This window comes from Globicephala melas, chromosome 1, assembly GCF_963455315.2.
Source record: "Globicephala melas chromosome 1, mGloMel1.2, whole genome shotgun sequence".
Classification (NCBI taxonomy): domain Eukaryota; kingdom Metazoa; phylum Chordata; class Mammalia; order Artiodactyla; family Delphinidae; genus Globicephala; species Globicephala melas.
Genome location: NC_083314.1, coordinates 71,873,763 through 71,888,371, shown reverse-complemented (window position 1 = coordinate 71,888,371; position 14,609 = coordinate 71,873,763). Strand labels below are relative to the sequence as shown.

At 38.3% G+C, this 14,609-nt stretch overlaps 1 protein-coding gene across 3 annotated transcripts in view; it reads right to left on the bottom strand.

Annotated features, from left to right (window-relative positions):
- Positions 1 to 13,821, bottom strand: part of CD84 (CD84 molecule) — a 35,501-nt gene extending 21,680 nt beyond the window's left edge. For all 3 annotated transcript variants that reach the window (XM_030842032.2, XM_060297530.1, XM_030842033.2), the window contains exon 1: positions 13,731 to 13,821. In XM_030842032.2, the coding sequence (XP_030697892.1) occupies positions 13,731 to 13,776 (46 nt within the window). In that variant the 5' untranslated portion in view covers positions 13,777 to 13,821. The remainder of the gene's footprint in view (positions 1 to 13,730) is intronic.
- Positions 13,822 to 14,609: the final 788 nt, after the last annotated feature.

Below are 14,609 nucleotides of genomic sequence, written 5' to 3'. Positions count from 1 at the left end.
GGCTTTCTTAATAGGAACACAATTGTGTGGTCACAAAATGATTGGTGTGTGGTGTTGTTTTTGAAGTTTGTCTTGTCTTCTGCAGCAAGTCATTCAGGAAGTGATGCTGGGGCATCAAAGGATAAGGCAGTGGGGGTGGCAGATACGTTAAGCTAGTGGAAGCCCTGTTGCTATTTTGTGCTGTGGTGTTGGGGATGAGATTCCTGGGCTTGCTGAGAAAAGGTGTAGGGCTTGCACAAACGTAATATGCACCTTTGGACATTCCATCTGAGGTCTGAGGCAGCTGCAAAACCATAGCATGCAGCAGAAAGATAAGGAGGCTTGAAGACATAGGTGCTAGTACTTCTACTTATGAGCTGGGCAAACTTAATAAAACCAGAAGACTTTTCTGAGTTTCAGTATTTTCATCCACAGAATGGAAATAATAACTATAAAAATTGCCTATCTAATTAGTGATCAGAAAATTGTATGAGTAGAAACTCTGGTAACCATCAAACCAAAATAAATGTTAGTAATGATTCTCATTCTCATCCTCACCTTAACAATTAGGACATGCCCTTTAGGGCTTCCCTAGTCCCTCTCTATGATGGCCTTCATGACACCAGGGCCATACTGAAGAATGTATGAAGAGCCATTATTAAGGGCTAATTCAAGTAAAGCAAAGAGGGATAGAGTTTTCAGTACCACTCCACTTGGTGGCCTTTATTCTTCTCTTAAAGACTTCAGTCTTTTAAAAAAAGAATCTCCGTATCAACCAACCCTAATATTTATATTTCTAGGTGCTGAGGGGACTCAAACATTATATTAGTGTTGGAGGAGACCTTAAGAAAACTCAATTTCAGAGAGAATTTGTGGCACAAAAATGTCTTAAGGACTTACTATGAAATGCACTATGCAAGTCTATGATCAAGAAAATTTCCTTGTCTTTTTTAGAAATTTCATATATGCTTAGGGAAATGAGACACACACACAGACACACATAAATCTCCTTTACAATATGAAGTGGTAAATGATAAATTTAAGCAAATGGTAGAGACAATAATTGCAGTAGGATTTCAAAGAAGGGAGAGATCACTTTGATCTGCAGTTGTTAGAGAAAACTTCTTGGAGGAAATAGAATTTGAGGAAGAACTTGAAGAGTGAATAGAATTTTATTGGATAGAAAGGGAAAGGATTGGTGTCTCGGGTCCTCAGGTTCTGAATAGAAGTTTAGAAGCAGGAGAATGTATGATATAGGTTGAATAAGTATAGATTTGCATAACAGAGTAGAGAGCAATAAGGCTGGAGATATAAATTGTTTAGATTTGGGACAGCCCTGAGTTTGAAGTCTACACCACAGGCAGAGGGGAGCTATTAAAGTTTTTGAGAATAAAAATTAAATGATGTTTTAGGGTCATAGTAGTATGGTAATAACATGTAGGAAGAATAAGAGGAAAGAGAAGCTGGGCTTAAGAAACCATTTCATAGGCTATTGTAGCCATCTGGGCATGAATCGGGGGATGATGATGAGAGTGGAAAAGAAGGGCTGAATTTGAGAGAGAGCGCAAATAAAGGCAAGGAATAAGGAGGCATGTCACAGAATTCAACAATATATTTTGAGTGTCTACTTCATGTCAGTGGAAAACTAATAGCTACTGGAAATTGATTAAGTTTATGCTTGAAAGAAGTCAAAAGGAGAAGACAAGTTTAGTATCAGAAATATTGAATGTGAGATGATGGTGGACCATCTAAATAAGGAGTTGGAAGGATGGAAGATAAGAAAAGTTAATGGATTCAAAGTATTATTTGGGGGGCTGTGACAGAATCTGCTAGTTGTTTTCCAATATTTGTTTTCATCTCCATTCTTAGTAACACATATATATGGAATCTAAAAGAAAAAAAAAGAAAAAAAGGTCATGAAGAACCTAGGCGCAGGACGGGAATAAAGACGCAGACCTACTAGAGAATGGACTTGAGGACATGGGAGGGGGAAGGGTAAGCTGGGACAAAGTGAGAGAGTGGCATGGACATATATACACTATCAAATGTAAAACCGATAGCTAGTGGGAAGCAGCCACATAGCACAGGGAGATCAGCTCGGTGCTTTGTGACCACCTAGAGGGGTGGGATAAGGAGGGGGAGGAGGGAGGGAGATGCAAGAGGGAAGAGATATGGTGTTATATGTATATGTATAGCTGATTCAATTTGTTATAAAGTGGAAACTTACACACCATTGTAAAGCAATTATACTTCAATAAAGATGTTAAAAAAAAAAAAAGACTACATTGCCCAGCCTTCTGCTAGCTCAGTTTGGTCATGTGACTAAGTTCAGGTCCATAGGATGAAACTGAAAGTATTGTATCAACTTTTATATCTTTAAGAAGAGGATGCTTTGTTTTCTTCATCTCTTCCTTGTCTCTCGCAGGCTGGAATGCCATGACAACTGGATCTTGGACATTTTGGATCAAGAAGAGGAAGCCAAGTACTGAGAATTGTGGCGCAGGAAGACTGAAAAAGTATGGATTCCTGATGACCTTGTGAACTATTCTACCAACCAAACTGCCAACTCCAGACATTTTACATGAGCAAGAAATAAACTTTTTTCTTCTTTAAGGAATTTTTTTTTGAGTCTCTGTCATTTGCCATCAAACTGAAATTCAAGTGGTTTAGGAATCATCTATGGAGAGGAGATGATTGAAGAAGAGGGTCACTCAGGAAGAGTTGGCTGAAGTCCAAGGCTGAGCCTTGTGAACAGTGCTCACAGTTCTAAAAGAGGCACTGTCAAAAGAAACTGAATAAACCAAGTGGTAGGAGTGGCAAGAGAGGAACCAGTAGTGGACAATATCATGAAATCCAGGAGGACAAAAAATCTTAAGAAGGGGGCTGTAACTGATGTCTAACGATTCAGTCTTCAAGTAAGATAAAGACTGAAAGTGATCCCTAGATTTGTCCATTAGGAGGTTATTGATGGTGCTTGAGAATGTAGTGCAAGTTAAGATGATTCAAATGGAGCCCAGAGTACAGAGGATTGAGGATAGAATATGTGGTAAAGAAGTGGAAAAGCTTAATAGTGAAAGAAATGTTATAAGATAGAATAATAGCTAGAGGGTCAAGCAAAACTACTATTTGATTTTGTTTTAAAATAGAAGGTATTGGTGGGGGAAGGGTGGTAAGGAGGGAATTATCCAAATTCTTCAAAGCTGAGCAAGGGAAACTTACTAAGAAGTGTTGGGTGGAATCTAAAGAGATTTTGAAATATCAAATATTGATGACAACAAAGAGGGTGTTTAGACTTAAACCTCATAGTTCCCCTTAGAGTCTATTAAAAACAAAGACAGTGTACATTTGGGGTTTTGAGGGGCTCCCTAGTCTCCTTTCATATACTTTGCCACCATCTACTAGATCCTGTCTGGTCTTCCCCTGCTCTCCTGCCTCCTCTCCTACCCTTCTCTCCCCTACTCACTCCAACCACACTGACTTCCTCATTCTTCAAACCAGCTGCTGTTGCCTTAGAGACTTTATACTTGCTGTCTTCCTTTTCTACACTGTTTCTAGCACTCCCTTACTGTGAAACTCTGCTCCAATGTCATCTCATCAGAGAGAGCTTTCTTAAACACCATGTTTAAGTAGCAGTCTCCTTCCCATCACTCCCTATGGCCTTGCCTTACTTTATTTTTCCTCATAGCAGTTTTGACTACTAAAGCATTGTATGTGTGTATTTACTTATTGTCTTCCCCACTTTGCACCCCCATGAGAATATAATTGCCATGCAGTTCTTGTCTTTTCTGGTCACTAGTATTTCCCTAACAATTAATGGATGATTATTAAATATTTGTTGAAAAACTAAATACTTTTTTGGCTACTGACCCAGTTGCCCTTTTTCTAGCAATAAAAAGCAAGGTAGAAAACTCAGAGCAAGAAAGAGTGAGGGCAAGAGATAACTCTACTGGTCTCTGGGTCTTGGTGTGGAAGGTCCATGGTGTAAACTGATTAATAAGAAGGAGCAGTTGGCTAACTGTAACTACTTTCCATTCCAATATTCTCATGTTGTTAACAACAACAAAAAAATTGCATAGGTCCAGAGGCTGGGGCTTCATAGCATGGTTAGTAAAAGTGTCCTGAACTAGGGATCAAGAAACATGTTCTAGTCAAGGCTCTGTTGCCAACCAGCTAAATGACCATGACTAAGTCACTTACCTGCTAAACCTCAGGATTCTAGTTGGTAAATGAAATAAAATTCCTCTACCACTTTGAGGAATTATGAAGATTAAATGACACTAGGCAGCTCTACCCACCACCAGCCCCTCCCATCAGGAAACTTACACAGTCCTCTTAGATAGCCTCATCTACCAGATGTCAGACAGCAGAAGTAAGAAGAACTACAGTCCTGCAGCCTGTGGAACAAGAACAACATTCACAGAAAGATAGACAAGATGAAAAGGCAGAGGGCTATGTACCAGGTGAAGGAACAAGATAAAACCCCAGAAAAACAACTAAATGAAGTAGAGATAGGCAGCCTTCTAGAAAAGAATTCAGAATAATGATAGTGAAGATGATCCAGGACCTCGGAAAAAGAATGGAGGAAAAGATCGAGAAGATGCAAGAAATATTTAACAGAGACCTAGAAGAATTAAAGAACAATCAAACAGAGATGAACAATACAATAACTGAAATGAAAACTACACTAGAAGGAATCAATAGCAGAATAACTGAGTCAGAAGAACGGATAAGTGACCTGGAAGACAGAATGGTGGAATTCACTGCTGCAGAACATAATAAAGAAAAAAGAATGAAAAGAGATGAAGACAGCCTAAGAGACTGCTGGGACAACATTAAATGCACAAACATTCGAATTATAGGGGTCCCAGAAGGAGAAGAGAGAGGGAAAGGACAAGAGAAAATATTTGAAGAGATTAGAGTCAAAAACTTCCCTAACATGGGAAAGGAAATAGCACCCAAGTCCAGGAAGCGTAGCGAGTCCCATACAGGATAAACCCAAGGAGAAACACGCCAAGACACATAGTAATCAAATTGGCAAAAATTAAAGACAAAGAAAAATTATTGAAAGCAGCAAGGGAAAAATGACAAATAACATACAAGGGAACACTCATAAGGTAAACAGCTGATTTCTCAGCAGAAACTCTACAAGCCAGAAGGGAGTGGCATGATATACTTAAAGTGATGAAAGGGAAGAACCTACAACCAAGATTACTCTACCCAGCAAGGATCTCATTCAGATTCGATGGAGAAATCAAAAGCTTTACAGAGAAGCAAAAGCTAAGAGAATTCAGCACCACCAAACCAGCTCTACAACAAATGCTAAAGGAAGTTCTCTAAGTGGGAAACACAAGAGAAGAAAAGGACCTACGAAAACAGATGCAAAAGAATTAAGAAAATGGTTATAGGAACATACATATCGATAATTACCTTAAATGTGAATGGATTAAATGCTCCATCCAAAAGACACAGGCTTGCTGAATGGAAAGAAAAACAAGACTCATATATATGCTGTCTACAAGAGACCCACTTCAGACCTAGGGACACATACAGACTGAAAGTGAGGGGATGGAAAAAGATATTCCATGCAAATGGAAATCAAAAGAAAGCTGGAGTAACAATACTCATATCAGAAAAAAATAGACTTTAAAATAAAGAATGCTACAAGAGACAAGGAAGGACACTACATAATGATCAAGGGATCAATCCAAGAAGAAGATATAACAATTATAAATATATATGCACCCAACATAGGAGCACCTCAATACACAAGGCAACTGCTAACAGCTATAAAAGAGGAAATTGACAGTAACACAATAATAGTGAGGGACTTTAACACCTCACTTACACCAATGGGCAGATCATCCAAAATAAAAATAAATGAGGAAACAGAAGTTTTAAATGACACAATAAACCAGATAGATTTAATTGATATTTATAGGACATTCCATCCAAAAACAACAGATTACACTTTCTTCTCAAGTGCGCATGGAATATTCTCCAGGATAGATCACATCTTGGGTCACAAATCAAGCCTCAGTAAATTTAAGAAAATTGAAATCATATCTAGCATCGTTTCTGACCACAAGAGAAATTAGAACTCTTGCATTCCTATACGGTAATGAAAATTCTGAAAGAGAAATTACAGAAACACTCCCATCTACCATTGTAACGAAAAAAAAAAAATACCTAGAAATAAGCCTACCTAGGGAAACAAAAGACCTGTATGCAGAAAACTATAAGATACTGATGAAAGAAATTAAAGGTGATACCAACAGATGGAGAGATAGACCATGTTCTTGGATTGGAAGAATCAATATTGTGAAAATGACTATACTACCCAAAGCAATCTACAAATTCAATGCAATCCCTATCAAATTACCAATGGCATTTTTTACAGAACTAGAATAAAAAATCTTAAAATTTGTATGGAGACACAAAAGACCCCGAATAGCCAAAGCAGTCTTGAGGGAGAAAAACGGAACAGGGGGAATCAGACTCCCTGACTTCAGACTATACTACAAAGCTACAATAATCAAGACAATATGGTACTGGCACAAAAATAGAAATATAGATCAATGGAACAAGATAGAAAGCCCAGAGATAAACCCACACTCCTATGGTCAACTAATCTATTGCAAAGGAGGCAAGAATACACAATGGAGAAAAGAGAGTCTCTTCAATAAGTGGTGCTGGGAAAACTGGACAGCTACATGGAAAAGAATGAAATTAGAACACTCCCTAACACCATACACAAAAATAAATTCAAAATGGATTAGAGACCTAAATGTAAGACAGGACACTATAAAACTCTTAGAGAAAAACATAGGAAGAACATTATTTGACACAAATCACAGCAAGATCCTTTTGACCCTCCTTCTAGAGAAATGGAAATAAAAACAAAAATAAACAAATGGGACCTAATGAAACGTCAAAGATTTTGCACAGCAAAGGAAACCATAAACAAGACAAAAAGACAGCCCTCAGAATGGGAGAAAATATTTGCAAAAGAATTAATGGACAAAGGATTAATCTTCAAAATATATAAACAGCCCATGCAGCTCAATATTAAAGAAACAAACAACCCAATCCAAAAATGGGCAGAAGACCTAAATAGACATTTCTCCAAAGAAGACATACAGATGGCCAAGAAGCACATGAAAAGCTGCTCAACATCACTAATTATTAGAGAAATGCAAATCAAAACTACAGTGAAGTATCACCTCACACCAGTTAGAATGGGCATCATCAGAAAATCTACAAACAACAAGTGCTGGAGAGGGTGTGGAGAAAAGGGAACACTCTTGCACTGCTGGTGGGAATGTAAATTGATACAGCCACTATGGAGAACAATATGGAGGTTCCTTAAAAAACTAAAAATAGAATTACCATATGACCCAGCAATCCCACTACTGGGCATATACCCAGAGAAAACCATAATTCAAAAAGACACATGCACCCCAACGTTCATTGCAGCACTATTTACAATAGCCAGGTCATGGAAGCAACCTAAATGTCCATTGATGGATGAATGGATAAAGAAGATGTGGTACGTATATACAATGGAATATTACTCAGCCATAAAAAGGAACGGAATTGAGTCATTTGTTGAGATGTGGATGGATCTAGAGAGTGTCATACAGAGTGAAGTAAGTCAGAAACAGAAAAACTAATATTGTATATTAACACATGTACGTGGAACCTAGAAAAATGGTGCAGATGAACCAGTTTGCAGGGCAGAAGTTGAGACACAGATGTAGAGAACAAACGTATGGACACCAAGAGGGGTAAGCCGTGGGGGTTTGGGGATGGTGATGTGCTGAATTGGGCTATTGGGATTGACATGTATACACTGATGTGTATAAAATTGATGACTAATAAGAACCTGCTGTATAAAAATATAAAATAAAATTCAAAAATTCCAAAAACAAATGACACTAGAGTGCTCTCAGGTGTATATATCAACAGAGAAGAATCTAGAATCCCCAAAGGGAGTCTTGCCATGAAGAGCACCCTCTTTCTGCCCCTGGTCAAGCACCATGACTTAGTGATGAAGATCCAGACTGCCTGAGCTTGAATCCTGCTTCTGCCAGGTTCTAGCCATGAGACTTTGGGAAATTTAACCACCTCTCTGTGTCTCAGTTTTATCAGCTTCTAAATGAAGCCAATAGACTAATAGTAGCACTTACTTCATAGAAGCGTTATGAGAGTTAAACAAGTTAATATTTGTAAGCCTTTTGGAAAAGTACCTTGCATGTACTAGGCACCATATGTGTTTGTTATGTAAAATGAAAGCATTATTACAGAGATTAAGATAATATCACCAGACAACTTTTATGTGTTCCAGAAGAAGAGCTACAGTATTGGGGAGATGTTAGAGAAGGCCAACATGAAGTTATTCATGGGAGTGGAAATAAGGAAGGGTAAACTCTTGCTTAATAGTGACCCAAACCCCTCACTTCTTTAGGATTCTTCAAGTCAGTATTTCTTGTCCTTTTTTTGACTCCAGCTAACCTTCCCCTCCTCTCCTCCCATTCACTGCCTGCCTGAATATTCCAGGCCTGGAAGGGTGACCAGACGTAGCACCACCCAATGGCACCCAGAAGAGAGGTGGTTGTAACCAGTTATTCTGAGTGAAGTGAAGTAGCAGACAAAGAGGAAACAAAGTGTTAGCAGCCAGAAGTTTTGTGTTATTCTCCATGAGCATGGAAAGTCCTTGGTTATGAGGTTTTAAAAAAAAGGAACCTACCACCCCCATACAATAGTATGCTATTTTCTGCTGGATTTTTTGTTTTTTTTACTTTATATTATCTTTACTGAGATTTGGGTTGACTTGATTCCACTTCTGCAAAACACACCCACACACCCCCCACCCACACACACAGATTCTCAAAACAGAGATGGGGTCCTGACCACCCATTGTTTTATCACTACTCAGCACTGTAAGCATATAATCAAAAATCGAGTATAACAAAGGAAATGTGGGTACATACCTCTACTAACATCAGCTCTCCAATTGATTGTTCACACCTCTTTCTTTTCCAACTTCCACGTAGATGAGTTTAGATACCCCCAAACTTACAGATTCATCCTTCTCTTAGGTTCAAGAGAAGAAAGGTTTGATTTAGAAAATACTTGAGTAACCCAAGTGGCCTAGCACTGACTTTTGGGCTCCTGTTGTGAAGGCACTCTGGCTGCCTTGTGGGTCACCATATTGATCTCTAGGGCTGCTTTGTGGATTGGGTTGGTGTGGTGGGTCACTACCCCCTCTACTGGAGTCCTGTGTTGTCACAAGTATGCAGCTTCGAGCCTCTACTTGGAGACTGGATTTTTAAGCTAATGTCCTGACACCTAGTTTTCCCCATACTTAATATATTTTTTCTTGTCTATAACTGGGCTTTTGCTCTTTTTTTTTTTGAGCAATAGCCAATATTTATTGAGCACTTACTATGTGCCAGACATTTGTGCTAAGCTCTGTATCATGGAATCTTTACAATGATTTGCTTTATTTATTTATATTTTTCAAATTTTTATTGATTATACTCCATTTAAAATTATTAGAAAATAATAGCTATATTCCCCTGTGCTATACAATACACCCTTTTGCTTGTCTGTTTTATACATAGTAGTTTGTTTTTCTTTTTTAACAACTTTATTGGAGTATAATTGCTTTACCATGGTGTATTAGTTTGGGCTTTTGCTTTTAAGCCCTTTCTGAGTGTCTATGGTAGTAGTCTGCTCAAATCGCTTTCTAGAACAGAGGCTTGGTCTTTATCTTGAAGGCCCCTCTTCATTAGGACTTTGGACTAGTGGCAAATTGACTCTTGCCAGGACCGTTCTCCAGGCATGAAGTTCTCTCCCTAACCCACAGGATGATGGTTGGGGCCTACTTATCCAGGAACAGATATCCAGAGGGGCCCGCTCACTTCTCTTGTACTTTTAAGTATCACCTGCTGGAACACACCATGATGTGCTCTACATTCAACAAGACATCAAGACCTTGTTGATACTGGACGCTTGTTTGTTCTGAAGAAGAAAATTCAAGTCAACACATAACCATGTTCATGTGAATGATACCTGAACCATGTCTGGATATGGTCATTTCCTTGGATATTCTGCCTTGCTGGCCTGCCTAAACTTCTGATATTGGCAACGGTCTGGCCTCTAACCCCCATCCTCCTCTGTAGGTAGGTATAGAGATAGGCCCAGCTTCTGCTGAATAATCCTTTCTTGTTGGGAATAAATCACCATTCATGATAAATCCCAAAGTGGGATAACCATCAATCTCAGGGACAATTCCACTTCAGCATCAAAGTGGGTAAAGGCAGCACTGCTCAGTGGTTAAGCCTAAAGACATTGGAGTTCAAATCATACTTCCCCCACTTTTTGGCTAAATGACTTCTGATTTTCTGTGTTAATGTCTTCATCTGTAAACTGGGATATTAATAGTATCCATCTCATAAGGTGTTGTGAGGATTAGACAAAATAACAAACGTACACTACTTAGAGTAATGCCAGACATGTAGTGATTGCTTCATAAATGGTTAATTATTACTATTATTGACAGGAGAGAGGATAAGGGAGCAAGTGGAGGGGCTGAAGAAAGAGAAGTGAGAAAGGTGTGGAGAAAAGGAAGAATTAAAGGAGTGTGAGAAAGAACACGTAGAGGAGCATGAAGCAAAAGCGGTGGATTCTTGTTTTCTACCCCAGAGGGTAGGTAGCTAGCAGAATACTTGGAGGGACAGTCAGAGTCACAGTGTTCACAGGTCATGATGAGGAAGTTGAGATTATAGAGCATAAGACTGTGAGTCTTGGTTCTTAGAGAAAACTTTTCCAACATGGAATGGTCATGAGCTTTGCACACTCAGACTCCTCTTATTTCAGTGATTTCAAGGGAAAATGGGATTTCCAACCCCCTTTTCCCACTGCATTTCAGCTGCTTCCACTGCTCTGAATTCCAGGGAAGTAAGTAAAGTCAGTGTTGATGTCTAAGCCCAGTGCTAAATATAAGGGACCACCTTTGCCAGGAATAGCAGCAGGAGGGATTTCGGGTATATTTTTGACTCAGGAAATGTTGGTGGAATAAATTTTAAAAGGTAAACAGATCCATTCAGCAAAGGCAAATTGTACCTGAAAGTACTTTTAGTTTTGCTGCTATAAAAACAAGTCCCCACCCCTCATTTATGGATCCCTGACAAAATGAATATTTCATCCCTGGTTTTCTCTTATGGAACCCCAAAATCCCACACCTAAGCTCAAATTCCCACCATCTTTTCATCTGCTCATGTTCCTTGGATCATCCTAAACGGAGGAGTCTCGCCCAGGATCTCAGTGCAAGAAAGCCCTGGCTCCTCCTAAAACCACGTGAAAAGCAAGTGTGAAAAACAACAGCATTAGCTAATATTTGTTAAGCACCTACTATATTCAGATACTGTGCCAAGTGTTGTACATGGATTATCATTTTGGTTCTCAAAACAATCCTATTGTACTAATAGTTCTCCCATTTTGAAATCTAAATAACATTTTTGGGGCCCAGGATGGGCTGTCCCCAAATATGCCACAATGACGTATTGATTATTATTATTACTTTTTGGCCGTGCCACTTGCAGAGATCTCAGTTCCCCTACCAGGGATTGAACCCGGGCCATGGCAGTGAAAGCCCAGAATTCTAACCATTAGGCCACCAGGTAACTCCCAATGTTGATTATTTTGAATTGAAGTTCCTTAAGAAGCAGCCAATGCAAGAGGGAAACTCTGACTCTTCTCTGTCCCCCTGAAAGCAGAAAATAAATCTCCCATATGAAAGGTGCACTCCCTATATCTGGAGGTACAAGGACATCCTTATCACCAGAGACAGGGAATTTGGGGCAGGGAGCTTGTATAAACAAACCTTGTTACTTTAATTTACTACTTCAAGCCCAAACTCTGTTTACATTCTTCACTGATTGAGCACCCAAAGCCTAAGTTTCTTTGTCCTGTTGATTCTTCACAAGTTTATTTTTTCTTTGTCTAAAAAGTATAAAAGCTGTTTGTGTTGGCCACTTGTTAGGTCTAATTTCTATGAGACTTCTGTGTGCACAAATTAAAATTTGTCTCTTTTCTCCTATAATTTGTCATGTGTCAATTTTATTATTAGTCCAGCCACAAGAACTCAAGAGGGGGAAGAGGGGAAATAGTCCTCTTCCTGACAACAGGTGGAGTTTATATAATTTTCCCAAAGTCCTAAAACTAATGGATGAATGATTCACTGCTAGCTGATTTGACAACTTCGATTTCAGTTTCAGTAGATGAGGCAAGTGTATCTTAGAGCTGCCTTTCATCGTAGCATGTTTTGCCCTTTGAAGAGTATCAAGGACGTAGAAACTGAATGAGTGAAGAGGTCAGAAAAGTGTGCAGCAGAAAGAACTATAGCCCTGGGGTTAACAGAACAAATGTCCATTTCCAGCTCTACCAATTTCAGATTGTGAAATTTCAGGTGAATTGTTTAACTTGAATCTTAGATTACACTTTTTTGCATAATGGAATTAATAATATCTATCTTGCTTATTTAAATGATTTTAGTATGTATCACATAAGAATGTGGGCATAAAAATTGTAAAATGCTTTCCAAGTTAAGTGGTATCAAGTACCACCCTGTCCAGCCCTTCTTTGGAAGATTGGGGACATCCCTAGATTTACACTTAGGTTCTATTCAACTTTTTTCCCCATCTACTTGCATCTTCTACTTGTATGTCCGGATGACTAACATAGGCTCTAAAACCCTGACCTGCCCAGTGGATACAATACCTATGAAGCTCACATTAAATGAGCCACAGTTTTAAATGGTTAAGGGAACCAGAGACACCAAAGTGCATGGATTCTACCTTTTCAAGAAATCCTAACCCACTAGATTCTCTGTGTTCTAACTTATGCCAGGAATTTGCTAATGCATTTCCAAAGCTGGTAAGAGACACTATAAGTAGATTTAGAAATGCCAAATATAGTCAGTTTTTACATAAATAAGGCAATTGTTAGGAGTCAATGAGATAATATATGCAATGACAAAGCACTCCCAGAACTATGTTGATGTTACATAAGTTTTCTTTGTACTAACAACAACCAATATGCATTTAACCTTTATAATTTACTGTTAAGCCATAAGTAAGAAAAACAGAATTTTCAGTTCAACTTCTCTGTTTCTTTTTTGAGAACTAACTTATTTGTAGAACAGGGATGATAATCTCTTCTCCATTTATTTTAGGGTTTTTGGAGGACAGAAGCAGAGCAATAGCTCTGAATTTACTTTGAAAATAAAGGGGGCTTATAACAATGAAACTTTTACAACGATAATTATAGTCATGCATCTCTCTAATCTGCTGGAGAAATGAAATAATTGAGAAGGGTCTATCTCTGTTAAAGTCTATATAACACATTCTAACACCAAAAGAAAATTGCTTTTAAGTTTTTCAAGGTTTTGGATTATCTGTTCCTCTGTTGGTTTTCTGGGCAGGTCTACCATATGCTGACTCTTCTGAGCAGAAGGGTTTGTCTCAGATCTTTAGAGACTGAATACAAATAAAATTCAGAAATATAAACTCTAAACCTGAAAAACAGGTAGGTTTGGATTTTAGGTCTCTCCCCAGTCAGTTGGATTCCTTTTGAGACCCAGGGTGTTTCTGTTAAAGCAGATCAAAAGGGCAATTCAATGTCTTCCTTAAGGGAAATTTCTAAAACAACAGAAAATTAGGAGGGGATCATCAAGGGTCAGAACTCACAGGTTTGTAGACAAAGGAGCAAGATCCATAGGTGGTGAAGAGCCATCTTCTTCCAGAGTATAAACTTCTGTGTAAAAGTATGACTCTCTTCCAGCGGAGAATCAGTCTCACTTCTGTTTTCATGCCCCTTTTTATAGAAGGCATTGCAGAAAGGAAGTGAGTTAGCTGATGAAGGACATGCTAGTTTTTTTTTTCTATTGTATAATTAGTTATTTTTTCAACAAATATTTATTGAATGCCTACTATGTGTCAGACACTCTTCTGGGCACTGACAATATAAAGAACAACAAAGCAATTGATCACCCTCCTTTCATGGAGCTCATATTCTTGTTGGGGAGATCAATATTAACAGGCAATATAGTGTGATAAGTGTTGCCAAAGAGAAAATAATGGGAACTGAGAGGGCAGTGGGGAGTTCTAACCCAGACTAGGACAGTGTGGGGAAGGCTTCCTGAAGGAACTGACAACCAAGCTGAGTCAGGTCTGAAGAGTAAGTTAACATTATTAGGAGAAAGGTGGTAGGGATTATGAATAGGAAGAATGTGTTAACACTATAGGAGCTTAATAAGTGGTAGCAGTTAATATTACATAATTATAGTTGCATGTAATAATAATTATTTATAATTCTATTATATAATTTTATAATTGTATATAACTGTAAAATTATTTATACTGTATAATAATTATATGTAATAGTAATATAATGTATATTATCAGATAATATATTATACATTTTAATGTATATATGTATATACATAAATAATATGTATAATGTATAATTTGTATAATTATGTTATGATTGAGCTAGATGTAACACAGGACTGTTCTCTAGTATACTTCTAGGATACTCCTCTAGTTATGCTCCTAGCCAACCCCTGT